Here is a 21537-nt window from a genome sequence, read left to right on the forward strand (position 1 = left end):
CGGCGCGTAAGTGCTTTCATGGATGCGAGATATTTCGAACCCTCTGTCAACGGCAGATCAAAGGTTACGTAACGCGTGCTCCGACATCGGCGGCAACGATCGTTTTCGGTTAGGCACGTCCAAATCCAACGTCCGTGATCGTCAACATCATCAGTTTAACGTTGCCACGTTAATTGATATCTGCATTAATTGGATGTTATATAGTGAATATAAGCTGTAATACATGCTTGCTATAATATATCTATGATCTTTATGTAACGATGCACACAGTTTATATAATAAAACAACGTTTATTGATGGTTATAAACAACGTCATTGATGAAGAGTATGAAAATTATAAAACGAACGACGAAAAGAATAAGTTTTGTTATAGAAACATACACGATATGTTTGAACATTTATCTAATAATTACTATGCTACTTTCCAAGTAAGTTAATCAAGTTATGTTATTATTCAACTTGGTATGGAAGGAAACTTCTTGCAAGTTAATTTGTAATATCTCCGGAGGCTCTCGGATCGAGCTGCACTTTCCTCAGATGTCTTTCACCTCATGCCAATACAAATAAACTTTAAATGAAAATGATCCTTGCCTTTATTACTTATGTGAATTATTCTCTATATTAGTTTGTAAGTGACAAATTCTTTAAAAATAATGATTTTATATAATTAATTGCCTAATTTTATATTATTCAAGATGAACAATTTATTTTTGACATATTTTGTTGAAGAAAAGATAAATAATGGTATCTAAACTGTTGGAAGTTTCTTTGGAAGAGGAGAAAAAAATGCGGATTTAATGCAGTTTATGACGACGAGATCTGAAAAGATGGAGTGAAGCGGTGGTGGAGGAAGAGAGGAATAAGAAAAAAGTAAGGAAAAGAAACGAGGAACACGAGAGCAGAGGAAAAGCGGTGCGCGCCGGAGCGGCATCCGCAAGTTTTCCAAAGATAAAGCCAAGTAGACAAACACATAAACTAGAAGAACCGTTCTTTATGTGGTTAGTAACTGTAATCTGGAAGGTTTCTTAAATAAATGCCGCGATGGTCATCGTGAGCCAATAGGGCACACGCGTACAGGAATACAGTTCCAAAAGATATGGAGACCAGAAGAGAGTCTCAGTAACGAGAAGAATGGTAGAGGAGTGCCAGGATTCAATGGAAATGGTGTTTCACAATCTATAAATAAATAAATAAATAAATAAATAAAACAAGCGTTGTTCTTCTCACATACATATATATTTCATATATTATATATAAATTCTGCATTTCATTTAGGGGAATACAAATTCTTTAAATTTCATATGTATAATATACTTATATATTTTCCTTAAAGCTAAAACTTATAAAGTATAAATATAAAATCGTTAATTATCTAGATTTTATTAAGTTAAATTAAATAGTATATGGTATAATTTACGTTGGAATTCATCATCAATTTACTTATACAATTTAATTTCTCTTGATTTCGCGGCGGACGGCCCCCCGTTTATTTTTTTCATTTATATCTTTTATTATAAATTCTGTTTGTTATCCTTTTTACTAGGAGGGTGTGAGGTGTGTCGTGAGTGTCCTTAGGGGCAGGACCATCCGCCTCGGCTCTCGGGAAACGAGGACAAGCAATTATTAAATTAAACATTCATCCGCGATCATATCTTGATCGCTCCATTCACACCGTTCGATTACGAAACGAACCAAATAATAATAATATATATTATATGTATATTTATATAGATTAATTCATTAATTAAATGCCATTCGCTCGAGATCGTCCTGGAATCCTTCAAGCCGAATTCTTGCGTGATTAGTTAAAAACCTAACATATGTAGCGCCTTGCGATTGCGGGTGGTGTAACGCGTTTTGTAAAATAAAAACTGTTGCGTAAAATATGCTAGACCGGTTACCAAAAGCAAAAAAAATAAAATTAAAATAATAATAATAACGTGTGTGTATCGATTGCAGTTGCAAATTAAAATAGAAAAGGTTCAGCACCTCTGATGCAAATGCGCGATGTGTGCGTGGGTGATCGAGGCTCGTTATATGGGATAAGCTAAGGCTATTACTGTTTTACGCTAAGTCGAGTATTATTAACTATATTCGAAGGAGTCCGATAATGATAATAATGATATTGATGTTATTATTATTAATAATAACAATAATAATAAAGCGCCGCTTCCTTCGTGGACGAACGAAACAAACACAGATTTCCATCATCATTAAACTATTTCGTTCCTACTACATACGAGACAAGTAATAATTATTACGTACGTTATAAAATATTATCATTACTATTGCAATTAAGATGATGATGCTAAGATTGCATTGCATGTCCGACCTTGGCCCAGAGTTGTGTGGTTAGTGTGTATGTGTGCTGTGGTTGTAGTCGGGTACAGTTAGTTACACGCCGGTAAACGGCTGTACCCTACATATAGACGACAGACTAATGGCAAACCGTACTCGATGCCGTTTTCCTGTGTACATACACACATATAAATATGTGTGTGTGAATATATCTGTATGTATTTGTGCGCTGGACGAAACGTAAATGAAGGAAGGATTTCGCGAAATAAAGAAGGCTATAATGTGTGTATCGTGTCCCGATAAAATGGTACGCCAGGTATTTGTCACGCGCGTTTGGCTTTGCGGAATCGAAGCATTTCATTGAATAATATTATTATCACACGCTACTCTTGATGATTATACGTTTGATTCATAGACTGATTGATTGATGAATGCGTGCTGTGTTTTTTTTTAGTTTATAGGTGGAACTGTGAGTGTGTGTGTGGGTTGGCGCCTTCGTTTAGAATCTACGGGAATGTGCGTAGCCGTTGTCGTACAGCTTGCAAAGGCTGTCCGTGCGACTGGAACTTAGACCTGTTGGGAGGCTCAGACTGACGGACATGCCATCTCCTAACTTGCTGCTCAATCGTCTCCTTTGCCAGACGAAGGTCCAGGCTGCGATGATGGCCAATTGAGCGGCCAGGAAAACGGTGGCTGCTACGATCAGACCGGCCATGTTCACGCAGAAGCCTTGGTCGTTTGGTAAGAACATCGCCTCGCTTCCGATGGCGGATGCGGACTTGTTCATGTCGCGGTCGAAGCCGAATTTGTCGGTGATCTGGATGGTCTGGACGAGGAACATGTCGTCGTTGATGGAACCGGTGGAGCGACGCCTCCTGCGCTTTCCGAACGAGATGACGGATCTGAGTTGGCCGGTGCTCTCCTCTTGGTCGCATTGGACTGGTTCGCAAGTCGGCATGCAAGGTGTCACCAGAGCCCTGAACTGCACCACCTCGGAAGACGGGAATTTGAAGGCGTCGAAGTGTGATAGAAGAATCTGTTTAAAAAAAAATGTTTTATAGACTTTGGTTGTTTTTGCTTTTTTCGAATAGTACCTTTCCGGTGTCGGCTGATTTGTAAATTGGTCCCATGATGAGGTGGTCTGTGGGGCAACCGTTGGAGTCGATGAGCACGATTTCGTTGGAGCCTACTCCATCCAAAGCTACCAATTCTCTGACAAAGATTTCGTACGGGCTGTTCCTGTCCAAGATCTCGAAACGGAGGGCCAACGGGTCTCCGACTTCGGCGGTTGGCAAGAATTCTCCTCCGGTTCTGTCGGTGATCTTCATGGCTACATTAGGCGAATCGACGGTGACTTCTTCGGATAAACCTGGCTGCACGTCTCCGTGCACGTCCAAGTCAACCTCGTTGGTGACACTTTTATTGGTCAGGTCGTACTGGCAGGTGACGGCTAGGCCGAGATCGGAGCTCGTTATGATCTTGTCGTGGTGCTGGATGATAACGTCGTTCACGTATCTGCCGAGACCGTTCTTCTTCACGTTGCATTCCAGGTTGTCGTAGGCCATGGCCAGTTCGAATTCCAAGCTGTTGTTGACGTCGCGCACGCACGTACTCGGGCTGCCCTTCGCGTAAATCTTTCCGTCGAAGAGCTTGCTCGTTTGGATCCTTGCCACCATATCGCCCGATCTACAATCGATGCTCACGTTATAACAGGAGCTCAATTCGTACGTGGAGCCTTCGGGCAACTCCAGATAAGGATCCTGAAAACAAGTACCGATGTCAGAGGTGTTGTCCGTATGCGTTTGAGTGTATGTGTGTGTGTATCTTAATTCCAACTGGGATTTGAATTTACCTGAATGTCGGCAAGGGTGGCTCTCGAGTGATGGCTCAGACGGCAGACCATCTCGCCGGTGTCTCCGTAGTCGTACGAGTGGCATCTGTATGGAGAGTTCAGGCACAGCTCGCGGCACTCCTCCACGGATCCGATGTCCTGGTAAACGGAGTCGACGGTCTTCAGGATTCTTCCGGTCAGTTTCTTGAACTCGCAGAGCTTGGTCGGTTCCTCGACGCAATTGTTCTCCATGTAGTCGTAGCCGTCAGCTGGTTGGAAGGCGCTGCTTCCTGCCACGGTGATCCTGTCCATCTGGGACAGCTCGCAGTCTCCGGTCGCGTTGTTGAAGTTCGCAGACCTGAAACGTCGCTTTTATAAATAACTCCTGTCACCATTTCACAAGTTAAATAGACCGTGCCAGCAACTGCTAAACCTAATACCATTCATTGCAATCGGCCCCGATTGACAGATCACATACATCAGCAACAAACATCGTATAGCATAGCAAACATCGCGATTATTTCCATCGCAATTCCAATTTCCCCCCGTGCCGCAGATACATATTAGCAATCCATAATTTACGGAGAGAACGGCTTTATTACGCCGGATTCCAACCGATAATAGAATATTAATGCAAATTGCCGGACGCCGTTTACCTTTAGGTCACTTTTCGAACGAACCGAACACAACAAACAGAACGCTTCCTTATTTCCACCTTTCTCTCTGTCTTCTCTTAAAGCGCAATCAATCAAAGTCCCTTTCTTGTTCGCATTCTATCCAAAGAGCACTCTCGTTTTTTCGCTCGGAATTACCTCTATTTCCTGTAGACTATAAATGCAAATTGTTTTTCGTCTGATTTTATAGCTCCGCTAGAGAATTTCGCGAATTCGATTTGTTCGCCCTCGGACCTCGGCTTTTCATTATGCAGTAACGCTTGTTAATAAACAGAAGGCGCGCAGAGATCACCGCCACCGCCGTCGGCCACCGTAATTACGTAACCGTCCCCGGCGACTTCTCTGCATAATTTTTCCGTTTGCCTTAATCGCGCGCGGCTCAATGTCGCCCTCGTAATTGAAGGAAAATTGGCAGCTTCGACGTCCAAGCGATTCGCCGAAATTCGCTCCGGAAAATTTCTTATTTACCTGTCGGAATGCGAGACCGACTTCAAATCAACCGTATCAAAGAGCATCAAGACTAGGAAGGAACTATGCTTCCACCGTGACATCTTCTAAATTCACTATGAAATATGTTTAGTTTTACATATGATTCCAATATTTAACTATTTTATTGAAAAATAATCTATATTAATATTTTAACGTCTCATGTAAAAAGTACTTCTTTAAAGATATTTAATGAATGAGAATTTGATGAAGTAAATGATGATGTAGCTGGAAAATGAGCAAACACCCTCGGAACAAACAAATAACACCTTTCACGACCAGTAATCCCACTAATCTGTAGCAACTTTCCAAAGTATGGATCATTTGTGAAGAAAACGAAAGAAAATTGATATAAGTACTTAGTCCCTGAGCATGACCATAATTTGCGTAGCAGGAAGTTAAATAGTTGAACTTGAATACTTAAAACCAAATGAATACGTAACACGTCCTGTGGGTCTAATACCTATTATTATCGGAGCTGCGAACTTTGGAGTGCATCACCAGCGGAGCGTACCGTTCAAAAACAATGCAAGGAAAAATTATAATCCGATTTGGTTCTACACGGCACGATCATTTCCCTTCGATTTACATCGACGCGACCAGTATAATAATAATAACAATAACAACAACAACAGGAGTAAGAGTGTGTGAGAGAGAGAGAGAGAAGAATGAGTGTAACGATTTGGAATTGAATTGAATGCGGCCGCAAGAGCACAATCGCCGTGTATCCAATTATCTGGTATTTCGCGGAAGCGCGAAAAAAGAAGCGGAGAAAAGAATGAAGAATGGATGAAAGGAGACGGGATCCGGTCTAATTGATAGGTGTTTGACAAATAAAATAAGGCCGAATACGGGGAGAGCAATTAAACATTATTTTTTCCTTGAACTGTCGGATTGAGTGTGAGTGGAAGAAGAGAGTTAAAGTTCCCTATAAATATATAAATCGCTTCTCATTGTTTCTACCATTCGCGGCGCGTCCCAGAGACAGACGGAAACCTGTTAGATTCTTCCATGTTGGGACATGAGGAGAGCCGAGGTTCTGCATAAATGCATTTCGGAAAATGCTTTTCCCATGTCGCCACCTCCTCTCATGCTCACTCCTAGGTGTTCCTTATCGAAGCCGCATGAAATAAAAAGCAAGGAACAAAAAAATAACCGTCTGCTCCATCTGGTTACGTGATCTGAATAGGACGAGGGATGGTTCGGATAGGTGTGCAATTTTCGCTTCGATTTATTAGGCAAGTAGTCGAGGATTGAGATAAATTACGTCGGCCGTTGAATTTGTTAAATTATCAATAAATTTGAATGGTAATTGGTAAATGCATGTAGCGCATATGTCGGACAAGGCGGCCTCTCTTCGTGCTCCGCCGCAGTTGGAGAGAGGAATAATCTGATCCGTAAATCTTAATATTGTCAGCTTAGTGGAGCAGTCCCCGCTAGGACTGCACGGCGATATATATTGCATTGTGAACCTTAATATAAGCAATGGGTATAGAAATGCCATTTTAAATTGGATTGATTGTGCGATATGGATGTTATATATATATACATGTTTGTGTGTAAGTGTAGGATACGCTGTAGTCCGAGAACGGAATCGAAGCCCGCTTTATCCCGTTTTTCATCACATCCTATGTTATGCATGTACTGCCTCGTACAATGCCCTTACACAATTTACCATCGCCGCAGAAGCAGCAACCTTTCCTTATTATTTCCTTCGATCCACTAAACTCTGCACCATTCCAAAACCAAACAAAAATCAACTATATTATTACAGAAGAATTCTAGCTGTTGCAAACTAATTGGCAGTTTTTACAATATTAAGTACTAGTTTTTATAGAGATATATTAATTAGAATCAATTATTATATATAAATCAAGTTATAAAGTCTAATTTAAGTACATTACGAATGCAAGCATTCCATAATCAACACGTTCTATAGTACTTAGGTACAATTTTCGTGTGAGTAAAAAAGGTAACGATAATTTCGCATTATTAACTACAAATTATTACGAGTTTCCGGAAAGAAACATTACTTCTTATTCCAAAGTCGAGTCTGGTTTCCACGCGATAACTCACAAAACTTCGAACACGTCGAATTCCCTATAATTTTCCGCATGTCGTAAACGTCTCGCGAAATCGCTTCTTTTTTTTTTGTTGTTGAGCGCGGGAAAAATACCATTAAAGCACCGGTATGCATACGATTTCGGAATGAGAATCACTCTAAATAATATTATGTTAATACGAGTATTAAAATAGTAAACAACATCCGCAATTAATAATGGTTTACGAGCGCCGTTCGGATCCTTTGCACCTCGAATGGATTCCGGAAAGTGTACCGTTTTTGATGATCCGAATCAGCGCTTCAGAAAACACCGGTTGTTATGTATTTAAGTTAAATAGAGACAAATACAGTTTTGTTTGCTAACAATATGATCATCATGGATAGATTATGGATGATTTGTTATTATATAAGTAACAGGTGGAGCGGATGGAACTATTTTGTATTAGCATGTTTGTAATTGATGTTATGTGAGGAATTCCTTCAAGATAATCCTTTTATATAATGTGAAATTACTAGTTCACATGATCTGAACAATGTTGATTAGAAGCTTCATGTTGCATGTTATATTTCTCTTCAAATGATAAATAGAAGACATGGTATTAGGTTGTATATTTTACATATTTGCCAAGGTTGTAATTTGCAATTAATCTTCCTTGAATATAATCTTATAGCAAGTTTATAAAAATGTTGATCAGTAGCTTAAAGATGCATGCAATTTCTTCAAATGATGAATAGGAGACATGGAACAAGGCTGTATACATTAACAATTTATCAAGGTTGTAGTTAGCAAATATAGTTTAAAAAAGCATGTTTAAAAAGTTAATTAGAAGCTTGAATATTATTCCTCTATGGAAATGATAACTAGAATACTTGGAAAAGTAGGTTGTTTATATTATTTGTTTGTTTTATTTCGTTCTGTAATGGTTGGAGGGATGAGGGTGTGTGAGTGTGTGTTTTTATTGGCGTCGAGCGAATACTTCATCGTTTCGAGTTGAAAGTTTTCAATGCATATATAAAAGTGTTGTTATCGGTAGTGTGCAATACATATTTGGAGGCATTCAAAACGGGGAAAATGGGCGCGCACCGGCGGGGTCGAGGTCTGAATAACAAGCGATATTTTCGGAATTTATATACACATCTGCATGCGGAGGGCGGTTCGCGATGGTTTAGAGACGGGGAGATAAAGGTTTGTGTTGCGGATTGATTCCTCGCTGAATGCATCCAAGAGACGTCTACAAATTCTTCAGAAATGTGAAATATTTTACATCATTACCTTCATGTCTCTTTCTATAGCCTTTATATTTTTNNNTTTTTGTCAAACGGCAATACTTGATATCTATATAGATAAAAACTACTAAATCCTTTGGTAATCTTGAAAGTTCTTAAAAATCATTTAATTACTAAGGATTCTTAACTTGTGAACGTGGATCAATCTGATAGATATTCCAGGTATTCCAAAGTTGCTATGAACTATCCACTGTTTTTCCATTTAAATCCTGAACGTTGTCTCGATGGAAAGATGTAAATTGTGTTTCATCAAAAAGGCGATTGTGTATGTTGGTGCTAGATCAAGACTGAAGTGTGCTTTTAATGGTGTTTTCGTTTTTGATACCTGGAGGTGTGTGTGTGGTGAAGTTGATGTTTGCGCCTGCAAAGACCAATATAAACATTGAATGGAAGTAGCCGCCTACAGGTGTGATCGTGAATTAATTAGTCTCTCACGGGCAGCTCGCTTTAATTGATTCCGGGGAAATATTTCAAGAGTCTCGCGACCACCTACAACTTCCATCCGAAGCTGTTCCCAACCGAGGCGATGCGATGCGATGCGTCCGTCCCGTTACGTAATTAATAAATTGCGAAAACAGAGGAATTAATTAGAGCCCGATCGTAAAACAGGGCAATAAATCGAGTCGCATTTCGTTACTTCTTTTCATGATCATCATGATGATGATGACTAAACGCGTTTCCTGGATTCGCAAGAGTCGCAGAAATCGTTGTCTGTAAGAGGTTTGGTATGGATTGTAGTATTGTTCAAGATTCAGCATGTTGTATGTGTTTAGTGTCACCGAATACCAAATGATACGCCACACAGACAGTAGCTAGGCATATTGGACACTGTTTGCTAAATGCAATCACCGGAACTATAGACACAAGAGGTGTTACCCTCCGCCCTTGTACACTCCACCACTTGCATGCATATATACACACAAACAACGCGCACTTACACACACGTCTTGTTAAATTTAAATTACATTACGCTCCGTCCCGTTCCTCGTGTACTACAAACATGTTCCGCCTAATCAAATATCCGCATCTTTGAATTCCATTTCGATCCGTTGAACCCTATCTCCAATTAACAGAAGATCTCCTACATTGGACTACTACTACCACTCAATAGAAACCCACTCTTATTTCTCTAGTATGTTACTCAATCAGAACGAGTCTTCTATTTTCATATTACACAATAACATATCATTATTTAATAATCACATTAAAGAAATTAATTAACTAGACTTCATAAATAATTACACCTGTTACCTTGAAGATTAATAGGTTTTATGAAACTCTTAGCATTCTTGATATATAGAAAACAATTTATCATTATTAATTTTAATCTTCTTTTAATCCAAGTACTATTTATAATAAATTCAGAACAAACACTACTTTTGTAGCTGTCTCAGAACATTGAAATCTTTAAAGTTCTATTGACAAAAAGAAAGTACTAGAATACTAATTTAATGGTAATCATGTGTGAATACTAAATATTGAGAAAACTGTTTCATTGATGTAAATAAATTTGTAACAGTAAACATCTAATTATCAATGAACGGTGTGATATATTTTACAGGGTGTGCCGCTAGGATGCAAATTGCGTATCCATTCAAGAACTTGTAGGATTTTTACCATCCGCGCTTCGAGTAATCTAGTACTGCTTCTTAATTGTAAATAGTTTTGCAAAAAGGGCATATCGTAAATTGAATAACAGTACATTTAGCAGGACTCGAATCGAAATCCGATCATTAGGCTTTGATGATGTACACATGCCTCTCTGCCATCGCTCCCGATTTAACGGAAACGCATTTGGCCATTTGCACTGCATCTGTCCAAGAGAAGAAGCGGAGATAAATCCGACCTCTTGGAAACAATCAATAAACTGCGGCGGTGCACGTACTCGGATCGGATCGGATCGCCTTCCTCTTCTCGATCATTAATAATTTCGAGACGCCAAATTGGACCGGTCCAATTAGATGCGTTTGCAACGTACGCAGATTGCTTTTGCCTCGACCTTTTTACCAATCAAAATACCAGTTTTTGTTGATGATGGTTGCGTAACGGTAGAGAAAAGATAAGGACGAAACGCGTAACCGTCTGCTCGACAATTACCGGTGCCTTAATTGAATGCGATCCCATTTTTTTTGTCCAAACGATTGGAAGAGTATTACCTTCGCAACAATGCAACTAGATTACCAATTTGATGAGAGATAATTAGTAATTAGTTATAACGTTATACGCACGATCGTATCCTTTGTGCGAAGATTTTAGAGTCCCTTCAATCTGGATTCCTTCCAGAGTTTTGCAAGTAAAAAAGGAATAGGAAGAAAGAGCTCATCAAGTATCTAATCCTGCTTAAGTACTTAGTACACACAATTGCGGCCAACCACGTGGTCTTCGCTTACAAGGAAAACGACTTTGGAAGCTTTCATATCCAACTGCAAACCATTTTCATTAGCGGAATACAAGCTTCTCATGCATGCATGCATACACACACACTCACTCTCCGTACCTCACTCTCTCCCATGCAGAACACGCACATAGTTCGTCCTTTTTTTTTAATTTTGTTTTGTTGCTGTGGCGAAAACATTCGACACGCGTGTTTTAATAAACGTGTCGTAAATCAGCTCTAGTAATTAATAGCGTGTACGGATGGCATTCCTAAACGAGATAACTTCTTTAAATCCCCTCGGTTTTCATATGCGGCGAATCTCGTTTCTATTTTCGTTGTCGCTTCGCTCCTCTCGTTCACTCTCCGTTTTTCACCCATTGTCCCGTGCTTTATCACTTTTAATTATATTTCGTGTTTCGGTAGGGATGGAAAACGGTGCGCAATTGGAATTTTTAATTAAAACAAAACCCACTTCAAAATACCAAAACAAAAATTATAAAACATTGTGTTTCGTTCAGTTGTTTTCGCATCATCAAAAACAACAATGCTGCTCGTTGTTTCTAATGTTTAGTAGAAGAAAATCGATATTTCGTTTTATACGTTTTTATTTAGCTCACATTAAAGATTCATTTTACCTAACTTTTCATATTAATTATTTACTACATCAATTTTATCTCAATTTGAAGTTCTTATTATAATAATGGTTAATATCCACTAGATTATTGATAAATCTGTTGGTTGCATTGATAAATGGATTATAGAAGAAGTACGTATTTTGAAATACTAAATAATGAGTGCTGCAAAATGTTGAACATAAATCTGGAGGTATCAATTTCGAAATGTGGTATGTAAAATTTTGCTCGGAGTATTAATTCACATCACAGTAAACTCTTATGTTATCAAATAATTTAAGAAGTCTTATTTTCTAGTCTGGTGAATGTATCAGGTGAATCGGAATTGTAGTACAAATTGCTAAGTAGCGTGCACCGCTAAATCATAAACACACGTTCTGGAAGTATCATCAATTACATAACACATCTTGAAACGAAATGAAACCGAAATTGTGAGGTGTGTATAATTTGTGAAACTCTCGTTTCTCGTTAGATCATTGCCAGGTAGTGCTATTCTAAATGTTATGGAAGGTGTTACGAACATTAATCACGGTGAGATCTCCCCTGATGCTGCTAAAACAGCGTTTGAGCAAAAACCGCCCAACACGAAGCACCATCAAACTAAAATAACACCCATCTCGAAGAGCGATTTCTAAACGAAGATTGGTAAGAAATTGACGAGTAGGAATTAGATTTCGTACGATGCGTGCTGATGTGAAGACTTCGTGGATGCACGGGGTGCGATTAATAATACGCATTATCGGCTAATTACCTCTGGCCGCGATATTCCCACGTTACGTTTATCTTCGAGGATGCTGTATGTCCGCGAGACGAGAGGCAATTAAGGATACGCAGACACAGGAAACTCCTGCAAGCTTTTACACCCGAAAGCGACTCTAATCTGTTTCATAGTTGCACTTGTCCGGCAGTGAAAAAAAAAATCTATATGTATAGAAATGAAATAACTCTGAGGCACTTAATCCTCAATCCGGACTGTATTGATATGAATTGGGAATTCGCGGATCGTATAGATTTGCCGGCCGACTGCTAATATTAAACGCGACTATGAATTGCAGATGATGCCGTAATCCGAGGGCGATCGAGATTAAGTCCGTAATTCAGCGGATCCCTATAAACGTCCGTGCTCTCTTTAATGGAAAATGAGTTATCCGAGGGATAATATTTTAATTCGCCTATGAAAACTAGTTTTTCCGCTGATCTAAGGTGCTTTTTAATACGCCCACAACTCTCTGCATATAAATTGAATTCATTAGTGCCCTTGATTCATCACCATAGATTCATCCTGATAAAAAGCCCCACGTTGGTCATCAAAAAGTACGTAACATTTGATGATATGAATAAAATAATATATTTTAAAGGATTAAGAATGTGAAGATATTTGTAACATATGGTAGTTGATACAGTCGAGAATGTAATAAGTAGAAGACCATTTGTTTGATTAAGCGGTATTAACAGTAGACACGGAAGAGTGAGCACGTGGCAAGTGGTTAGTTAAGGGGAAACATAAGTAAATAGGAAATTATGTTGTGGTGAGTAATTGGAATCGACGTCGCGAAATCTATGTCTTCGAGTGGCTGTTATAAAAAAAAATTAAAATAAAATATTGTAAAGGTTGACCAATTGTGCGTAACAGTGTCAATTATTTAAGTTATGGCTCGATCGTGTCGCCGACAATTCCCCCCGTGAAATCGGATAGGAATCGTTGAAAATGGAAACACGATCCGACGATTACAGCAAGAAACCCGATTTTTGTCATCCTCCTCCTCTTAGTGCCCTAACCCACTATCGACTCTCCTCTTTTTTTATTTCTTTTTCTTCTTCTTAGCCCGGAGAAGAAAGAAAAGAAAACCCGTATCTCGTCCAAGTTCCTTCTTCTCCTTCATCATCCGTCCATCTAGCCACGAACAATCCCGCACTTCTTATTTATACAGGCCACAATGTAGTCATTTTTCGCAATTACGGAACGCGAAAAACATTCAATAACTCAAACAATGCCCCCCGGGGCCCTCGATTAATCGCCGCCACGCGTCTTATAAGGAGAATATCTTCCTCCGGCCTTTTCTTCTCTTCATCATCTTCTTCGTCGTCTCCTCCTCCTTCTTCTTCTACGTTGCGGTCGCGCTGATCCTTTTTTTGCCGACCGTCCGTTTGTTTCGTTAATCGTTTTTCTCCTTGACCATAATTAATAATAATTATTAGCCGTACGGGGCTCACTTACAGGCTATCATTGTTAAGATGATGATGATTATTACCTTCATTACTGTTATAATAATCATTATTAATATATTCCGTAATTTATAAATAATAACGCCATCTAGTAATTGCTTTTATAATTAAATTCTTGTCGATCTTTTTACACGTCGCCACTTGCCGTTTCATATTTGGAATTCTAGTATTCTCCTTTCTTCGCTATGAATTTTCAATCACTATTACCATTACCAAGGAATTATATTATATAATCAAACAAGAAATGTCAATATAATATCAGATATACAACATTTTAATATTTTGCTCTATAATAAATAAATAACAAGAAGTTATTAGTTTCAATACATAAATTTAGAATATACTTTTTTTTATGTTGTATAATTTTGTTCATCAATGTGAACATTGAGTAAATTTAAGATCACGGTTGACAATAGATGGATAATCTTTCCCGGTGGATAGTTTACGATTATGATGATTTCAACATTAATAATTACTTAAATCTATATAATATATATAACATTAGTATGTGACTCCAGTCTATCTTGGTATCTACTACTAAATGTTGCTATTGTATCCTCGACCATATCTATATGAAAATCTTCGTGTATTTATTTATTCCTGACGAACCATGGGGCTAGGGCCATTTTGATTGGAACCTTTGTATAATTTGTATGTTCGATTTACTGTCCGCACCCCACAATTGGATACCATACGTCCATACTGGTTTCAGTATGGACGTGTGATATACTTATATACTTTGTATATACGTAATTTATTTTCCACTGATAATTCCGACCTTTTCCCTAGAAGCCAGTACAGTTTTCCAAACTTTATTTCTAATTGCTCACTCTTAGCCTGAATGTGATCTTTCCAGGTGAATCTTCTGTCTAGATGCATGCCTAGATATTTGACTTTTGTTGCTTTGGACAGATCTTGTCCATTAAGTCTTACAGTTGGGCAGGTGTCTTTCTTTAGCGTGAAATGCACGGATTTCATTTCGTTAACTACTAGAATATACTTAAAATTATTTAGTTTATTAATTTAAGTTGCTTTATGATGGTTAAGATTGCAATATATAAAATAATTACACATTTAAACAAATAATGTTTATTTTTCATGATGTATATGTTAGGAAATTACCTATTAGTGATTATTTATCATTATAATGCATGTCTCTTTTTTTTTTGTATCTATCAATTTGGCTGTAATAGAGTTAATGCTATTAGAGTTGCACGAGGATCACTTACAGGCTATTAAATTGATGATGATTACACTCATTACGTTTGTAATTGTTGACTACTAATAGATGAAAGGCAGTTTTTTTTGTGTGCAAATAGCAGCGCGCCATCTCGAAATTAAATAGATTTTTATTTTCAACTTTCTGTCTGGGTGGATAACTTCTTCTAATCGTAAATATGGATTAAGGGATTGTTGTTTTCTCCACTTCCTGGTCGGTCATCGATCGGATAAATGGATTGGATTAAATAAGAATAAAACTTGGACGCAGGAAAGCTTGTTATTTTCTTTTAAAAATTTCCAGGGCCAAATGGGCCGTGCTCTCTTTTTCTCTTTCTTCTTCTATTTTCAGCGCTATATGTGAGCGCCCTTTTGTGGAAATCTACTTTTATGATACATTACACTTATCGACAAATAATGTTAACGCGAACGAATGGTGCTCTCTGCGCGATTTACTGGCGGGGGCGGTTTTCGCCATAAATTTCGCAAAAAGGCATTCACTTCTCTGTTTCTTTCTTCTTCCTACTCGCTTACACACTAACACTCTCTCATCGGGTTTGCGTGCTTTTGAGTGTATTCCGCCCTATTTATAGGTTGAGTTATTTTAATTGATATTCACTAGGGAGATAATAAGTTATTCCACAGCAATTATATGAAATGTAAAAGAGCATCGATGCCTCATCGAGCGCATTTCATTGAGCATATCTTTAATTAACATTGTACGGGACGAGATAAGGATGTTAAACGGCATTTTCAATGTGTTTTTCTCTTGCTCGACGATTATCCGCTTTCATGCAAATCGCGTTATGTAACTCACGGGTGACAACATAATCTACAGTGGATGCGCGTATCAAAATACCCGCTAAAGCCGTGCGTGGATGAGAGAAAGATATATACAGAGAGAGAGATTTTCGATGTATCAGATTAATAATAACTTTAATGCACGTCTGCGTATTCCCAAGGGAAACGCGGAAATGGACTTAATATTATTTGGGGCGAACTGTGGGGGGTTGCAGCTTTAAACTTTAGTAATTATCGCCGGAGCTCCAGTCTTCCGCTCCTCTTCCTAGGTTGACCGGCAACCTTTCCTCGATCTAATTTAATACTGTTTGGTCCACTTCCTCCTCCTCCTCCTCTTTCCCATTCGATCGAATCAGCCCGTCCGCACCGCCAAATTAAATTCCGTCGTCGCCACTCCAATCAATCCCCGAATCACAGTCATCGGAGAATTCCATCCACCTCATAATTGAACCTTAATGCAGAGACCTTTTTCACTTGCTTACCACATATTATATTGCATTGCATAACTCTTGTTTAAATATTTATAAGTGTCACTGCAGAAATATTTGTAAATGAATAAATATTTTGAATGAAAGCAAACGATTTGAATCAGTGCGAAAGTTAAGATTCAACTTAATTAAATAATTTTCTTTAGAAATTGTGAGTGTGGAAGTCAGAAGGTTGTTCGGATGTTTGAAATTGAATTCAGTATATTAAACGAAATAATTCCCAGTGGTAGCGTTTTATGCAAATAGGTAGCAGTTTAATAAATAAGTTAGGAGCGGAGAACAAAGGGCCGTTTGAGCACGGAAAGCGGCTGCTGCTGCAGCGGCGGTGAAAAGTTTGTTCGGCAATAAAGGAATCTGGATATGGTATGATGGTAGTCGCATGAAAATAGAGAGAGCTACTTAAGTAACAATTACAGTCCTTTGTGGTGTGATAATGAAGTCGTGAGTGTGATGTGGGCGTTCCAGAATGTCGGCCCAGAGCTGTTTTCGAGCAAAGAAGAGGAAATCTCTGGAGCCGTGGCCGGTCATTATTGCATAGATTTAGATATACTTGTATATAATATATACATGTATTTGTATATACATGTATATAGTTGTAGAAGAGAAGCGGTGGTCGCGGCTCTCAGGGCCTCCATCAAAGGAATCGATTTGGATTTGTGATTTGTGCAAATCCGTCTCTTCGATCGTTAAAGCGCCCGCTCTGCTCCGCTGCTCGTATCATATTATATGATAAGCAGTGACTTCAGGGGGATGATTAATAGATGGCATTCAATGTAAATACGATTTGCTCGACGCCGTTCGCTGCCAATTATCGGTAATTATCCGCAATTTGCGCAACTTTTGCATTTCACCTTAAGATTCTGGAAAAAGCCGACGGGCCTACCTAACTATTATTAGTTACTATTTTCTCTTGATAATCTCCGATACTTTAAACTCATACTTCACGTAGTCTACATACTAATCTCAGAATTCGAATTGCAATGTTTTGATTTGGATTCATCACGTTTGAGAATTGATTAAAAATTTATCACCAAATTAAAATTTCATGGATTCATATTGAATTCAAAGCTTTGAATCTCTAGTTCTACAAAAAATGTTTGGTCATTTTGATCTTGAAGATTTGTTGCAACTGGTATTAGGTTTTCAATGGTAGTTGCATATTGAAACAGTCTGGATAACTTACCGACACTGGAAGTCCGTCTCTCCTAAGCAAAGTTCCAGACACTCCTGACGTGAGTTCACCACTTGGTGGCTCTTGGCGTATCCTGCGAGGCGGTAGTTCTGCACGCGATCTATGCACCAGGCGCGTTCGCACGGCTTCACCCCCAAGCAGCTCTTATGGGCGTAGATGGTGAAAACTGGATACTGCGACTTCGTCAAGCCACCTGCAACAGAAAAGAAAGAAAAATTAGCAGATTACAGATTGGATTACGCATTTAAGATCGAAAAGAGCACGGTCAAGATTTTGGGCTATCGTTCGACGTCGATGGTTTCCGCATTGGCATGGGGGCACAAAGACTGTTATTACGGTGCAATCAATGTGTTTTCTATTAAAGCTGCAGGCTGTTTGGTCTTTTCCGAGATGAAAACACGTTTGGTGTACGTACAATATTGAAATATAAATATATATATACATATACATATACACACTACACATGCATATATATAAACGTAATCTCTTCGGCACGATTTCCGGCCATCTGCTAATTAATTTTCCCACTTTTCTAACAGTGAATCTAATCTGTCGGGATTATCATCCTCTAATTGACAAACGTGTCCGATTGGCTGATTGTTCTTCTTCATTTACATTTACCTCTGGTAATCGGCTTTACAAAGTCAGAAGTCCGTGTACTTTCTCCACTCCGTCTGCTCCGTCCATCTCACTCTCCATTTATATTGCGCTTCTTGGTTTCTTTTTTTTTATTATTATTACCAACGTCTCATTATATAACGTAACCATCGCGTGTTCTTCATTACTTCTCAATTTTCCATATACTTTTCTCAATCTAAATTTTATATAATTTTCAATATTTCTCATACATACGTACATTGACTTCAAATATACAGTTTTCAATGTCATTAGTATTTGTAGTAATTACATTAGTTATTATATCATGAAATAATTAATGTTAATAGAGTTTTGATTAATGGAATAATTCAAAATACTCGAATTTTTGTTATGATAATAATTAGAGATGTTTTATGTGCGGAGATATAAAGGTTGTTTTTTTGATTGTTTGTTTGTGTTTCGATCGTAATTATGCAGTCAATAATTAGAGCAGTTAATTACGACGTGATTGATAGCAGACCGTCGGCGGTTTGTGCTTCAGTATTATTTTTTCCCCCTTTTGTTTGTGTGCTTTTGCTCTGCAAGTGTGTGCAATAATTGGACGTCATTAAAGAAGAGTGGTGATGTGAGCTTGTGGATTTTATGTTTCCTATTTAAGTGGGAAGAGCACGAGGTTAAGTGATCACGAAATATCTTCGGATCCGCAGGTTAATTACGTGTAATGAGAGTGTGAGTAATTTCGCGCGGCGGTAGCGACGCCGTGCACTTAATGATCGGAATTATTGGGGTTAAAAGAATCTTTTGCGAAGTGCAGAAGAAACGAGAGCAAAACCCTACGGATAATGGGACGTTGGAATTGTAATTACAACGTGTATGCGTAGAGTCTGTGTGTGTGAGGCTCTAATGAAATTCTTTGCGAGTTGAAGGTTTTGCGGTGATGGGTATATAGCCCATTTCGTTTGGATTCGTGAGATGGGATGAGAGAGAGAGAGAGCAGTGCGTCTGAGAGAGGATCTCGCAATTAGTCTGATAATAGTGGCCGGTATAATTCAGTTTGCGGATGGAAATGTGTATGCGCCAGTGATTGCAGACATGCGAAGATAGCCATCTCCGTTGATTACGCATGTTGTGTTGTTGGCTGCTCGGCGTGGGAACAAATCGATTGACATTCAGTATTAGTGGTGAGTAGTTGTAGTGTATATTCCGTGGAGGAGGCGAAATTTGTTTCAGAAGTCATGCGCTTCGAGCACGCAAACCTTGATTGGGAACGTCTGCTTGATGTCCACGTAGACTGGGTGTTTGGAAATTAAGGGAGATGTCAAATATAAATTGATTAGAATCTTTAAAGATCAAAGAAAACTAAGTTGAATAAGAATTCATCAAGTACCAGAAGAAATACTGTGAGTAATGGTAGATTCAGAATGGAAGAAACAAGATTATATGAGAGAATGAAACAAAAAAAGGTTGAGAAGCTCTGATTTAGGTGGACCGACACGAAATTTGGTCGAATTAACGTCGCGGTCGTAAAGAGCGCGTTATCTTGGGTATGGGGCTAATTCGCCTTTGACCGTCCATAATTGCCCCGATGTTTGTATAGGCGACAGGAATGAAAATGGCTTTACGAACTCCAAGTATTCCAAGTACATTTAGCAAATACTCAATGCCAGGAATGCTCGCTGCCTGAAGAAACTAATGAAAACTACACTTCAGACAAGACTTCAGTTTGGAGTGGGAACGACGGTAGGATTAGAGTGAGATTGAAAAAGAAAAAAAATGGAGAAGACCACGTTGGAAACCATATCGTTTTCTCCAGTCGAGAGATCCTAGTAGCATTCTTCACCGAAGCAACAGTTTCGAGTGGCGAGATAGGAAGGAATATTTCGCGTATTAATGGATGTAATTTTTCTATCTTTTCTTCCTTTCTATTCATCTCGCGGTACGTCCATTATCCTGGGGTAGGATGGGTCCCTACTCGCGAATCGGATTAGATAAATGTTTCCATAAAAGGTGGAATGGTCTGGTAATGATTCCGTGTTTTCACGGAGAGCGGTTGGCTTGTAAATGCGGCTAACCGGATAAGTTCTCCTCTCTCCGGGTTCCAACGCTCTCCAACACTCCGCAACAAAAGCAGATCCAAACGTGATATACTTATATATTCGCCTCTCTCGCCTGCTCACCATGCAATTTTTACAGATTGTAAATAACCTTACTTAAATTACAACTATGCAGCGTTTCTTCTCCTCGCTAACCGCGTATCATTAGCGATGGATCAAAGTTTACGAAAGGGCACCTTTCGCTACATATAGGATCATACATGCATATACTCACAAGTCCATATACATATACAATCAACGCATACATGCATATAGCACAGGACGTGGAGCGATAGATAGTGCACGGCGTTTATCTCAAATTGCATACTATTCCGCAACTATCATATCTATCACATGGCCGCTTCCAGCCACCCACATCCAATCGCTCAATATTACCTTGCCTATCTAATACACCTCCATTACCTAATAACCTTTAAATATTTACCCTCGGCTCCAAGCAACGCCCTCACCCTGAGCATTTCTTCGCTCCCATTATTATCTTAAACCTTATTCATGTTATTTCGCATGCAGCGAATCGTTCTATTCAACATGAAAGCCCCACGTTCGTCGCCAATTTATTAACCCATCACGAAAAATAAATATTTTCAAATTTGAAACTCCTAAACGTCCTATTCTGATCATACTTTTTATAAAAAAAAATGTAAAAAACCTATAGATTTGTTAATTTATCAATATTATATATGAGTCGTTTATTTTGAAAGTGGCTTAAGTCCATTTTCATCTTTTATCAAGTTGGCACTTGTGACATTTATAATTTATGCTGTACTGTCAAAAAAAAAATGAATCGGTATTGAAATATACTTAGTACATTTGAAAATTTTATATCACATTACATTTTCAAAATAATATAAATACTGAAAATCCTAATTTTGAAAGTGACCCAAGTCCACTTTTTATTGACGATGTCAAAAAGTGAAAAAGAAATCAGTTATTGTATGTGCCACAAGATTATTATAATATAATTAAAAAATGTAGAAAAGGTAATACTTTTATACTAAATTAAATGAAACAAGATGATTTTATATCAACAAGACTCTTGGAAGAAGCAGTTTACAAAAGATCCAAAAATACCAACGGAGAAAAAATAAACTGGATAAACTGGAAATGAACCATATAAAATGTTATACAAAACAACCATGGATGAGAACGCAGAATTTAAAATTTAATTCTTGATTTATTGCCACGTCGGGGCAGACCTAAAAAAATTGGGAATATTGTATTGTCATCGGTATATAAAAGTATAAGAAGCATCAC

General features: G+C 38.4%; 1 protein-coding gene across 1 annotated transcript; it reads right to left on the reverse strand.

The window, feature by feature from the left end:
- Nucleotides 1-1391: 1391 nt before the first annotated feature.
- Nucleotides 1392-20741, reverse strand: LOC108559140. Its single transcript, XM_017916292.1, has 5 exons — nucleotides 20708-20741; nucleotides 17564-17765; nucleotides 4151-4487; nucleotides 3393-4058; nucleotides 1392-3334 (listed from the first exon to the last, which is right to left on the reverse strand). The coding sequence occupies exons 1-5, from the start codon at nucleotides 20739-20741 to the stop codon at nucleotides 2798-2800; spliced, it is 1776 nt and encodes a 591-aa protein (XP_017771781.1). The 3' UTR covers nucleotides 1392-2797.
- Between the last annotated feature and the right edge of the window lie 796 nt (nucleotides 20742-21537).

This window comes from Nicrophorus vespilloides, unplaced genomic scaffold (assembly GCF_001412225.1).
Source record: "Nicrophorus vespilloides isolate i.1.1-1 unplaced genomic scaffold, Nicve_v1.0, whole genome shotgun sequence".
Taxonomy (NCBI): Eukaryota; Metazoa; Arthropoda; class Insecta; order Coleoptera; family Silphidae; genus Nicrophorus; species Nicrophorus vespilloides.

Coding starts and splice junctions, on each gene's coding strand:
- LOC108559140 (XM_017916292.1), bottom strand. CDS start 20,741: ATGCTCAGGGTGAGGGCGTTGCTTGGAGCCGAGG. Junction 4,059..4,150: donor CCACCCTTGCCGACATTCAG/GTAAATTCAAAT, acceptor ACTTGTTTTCAG/GATCCTTATCTGGAGTTGCC. Junction 3,335..3,392: donor AATCAGCCGACACCGGAAAG/GTACTATTCGAA, acceptor TTTTTTAAACAG/ATTCTTCTATCACACTTCGA.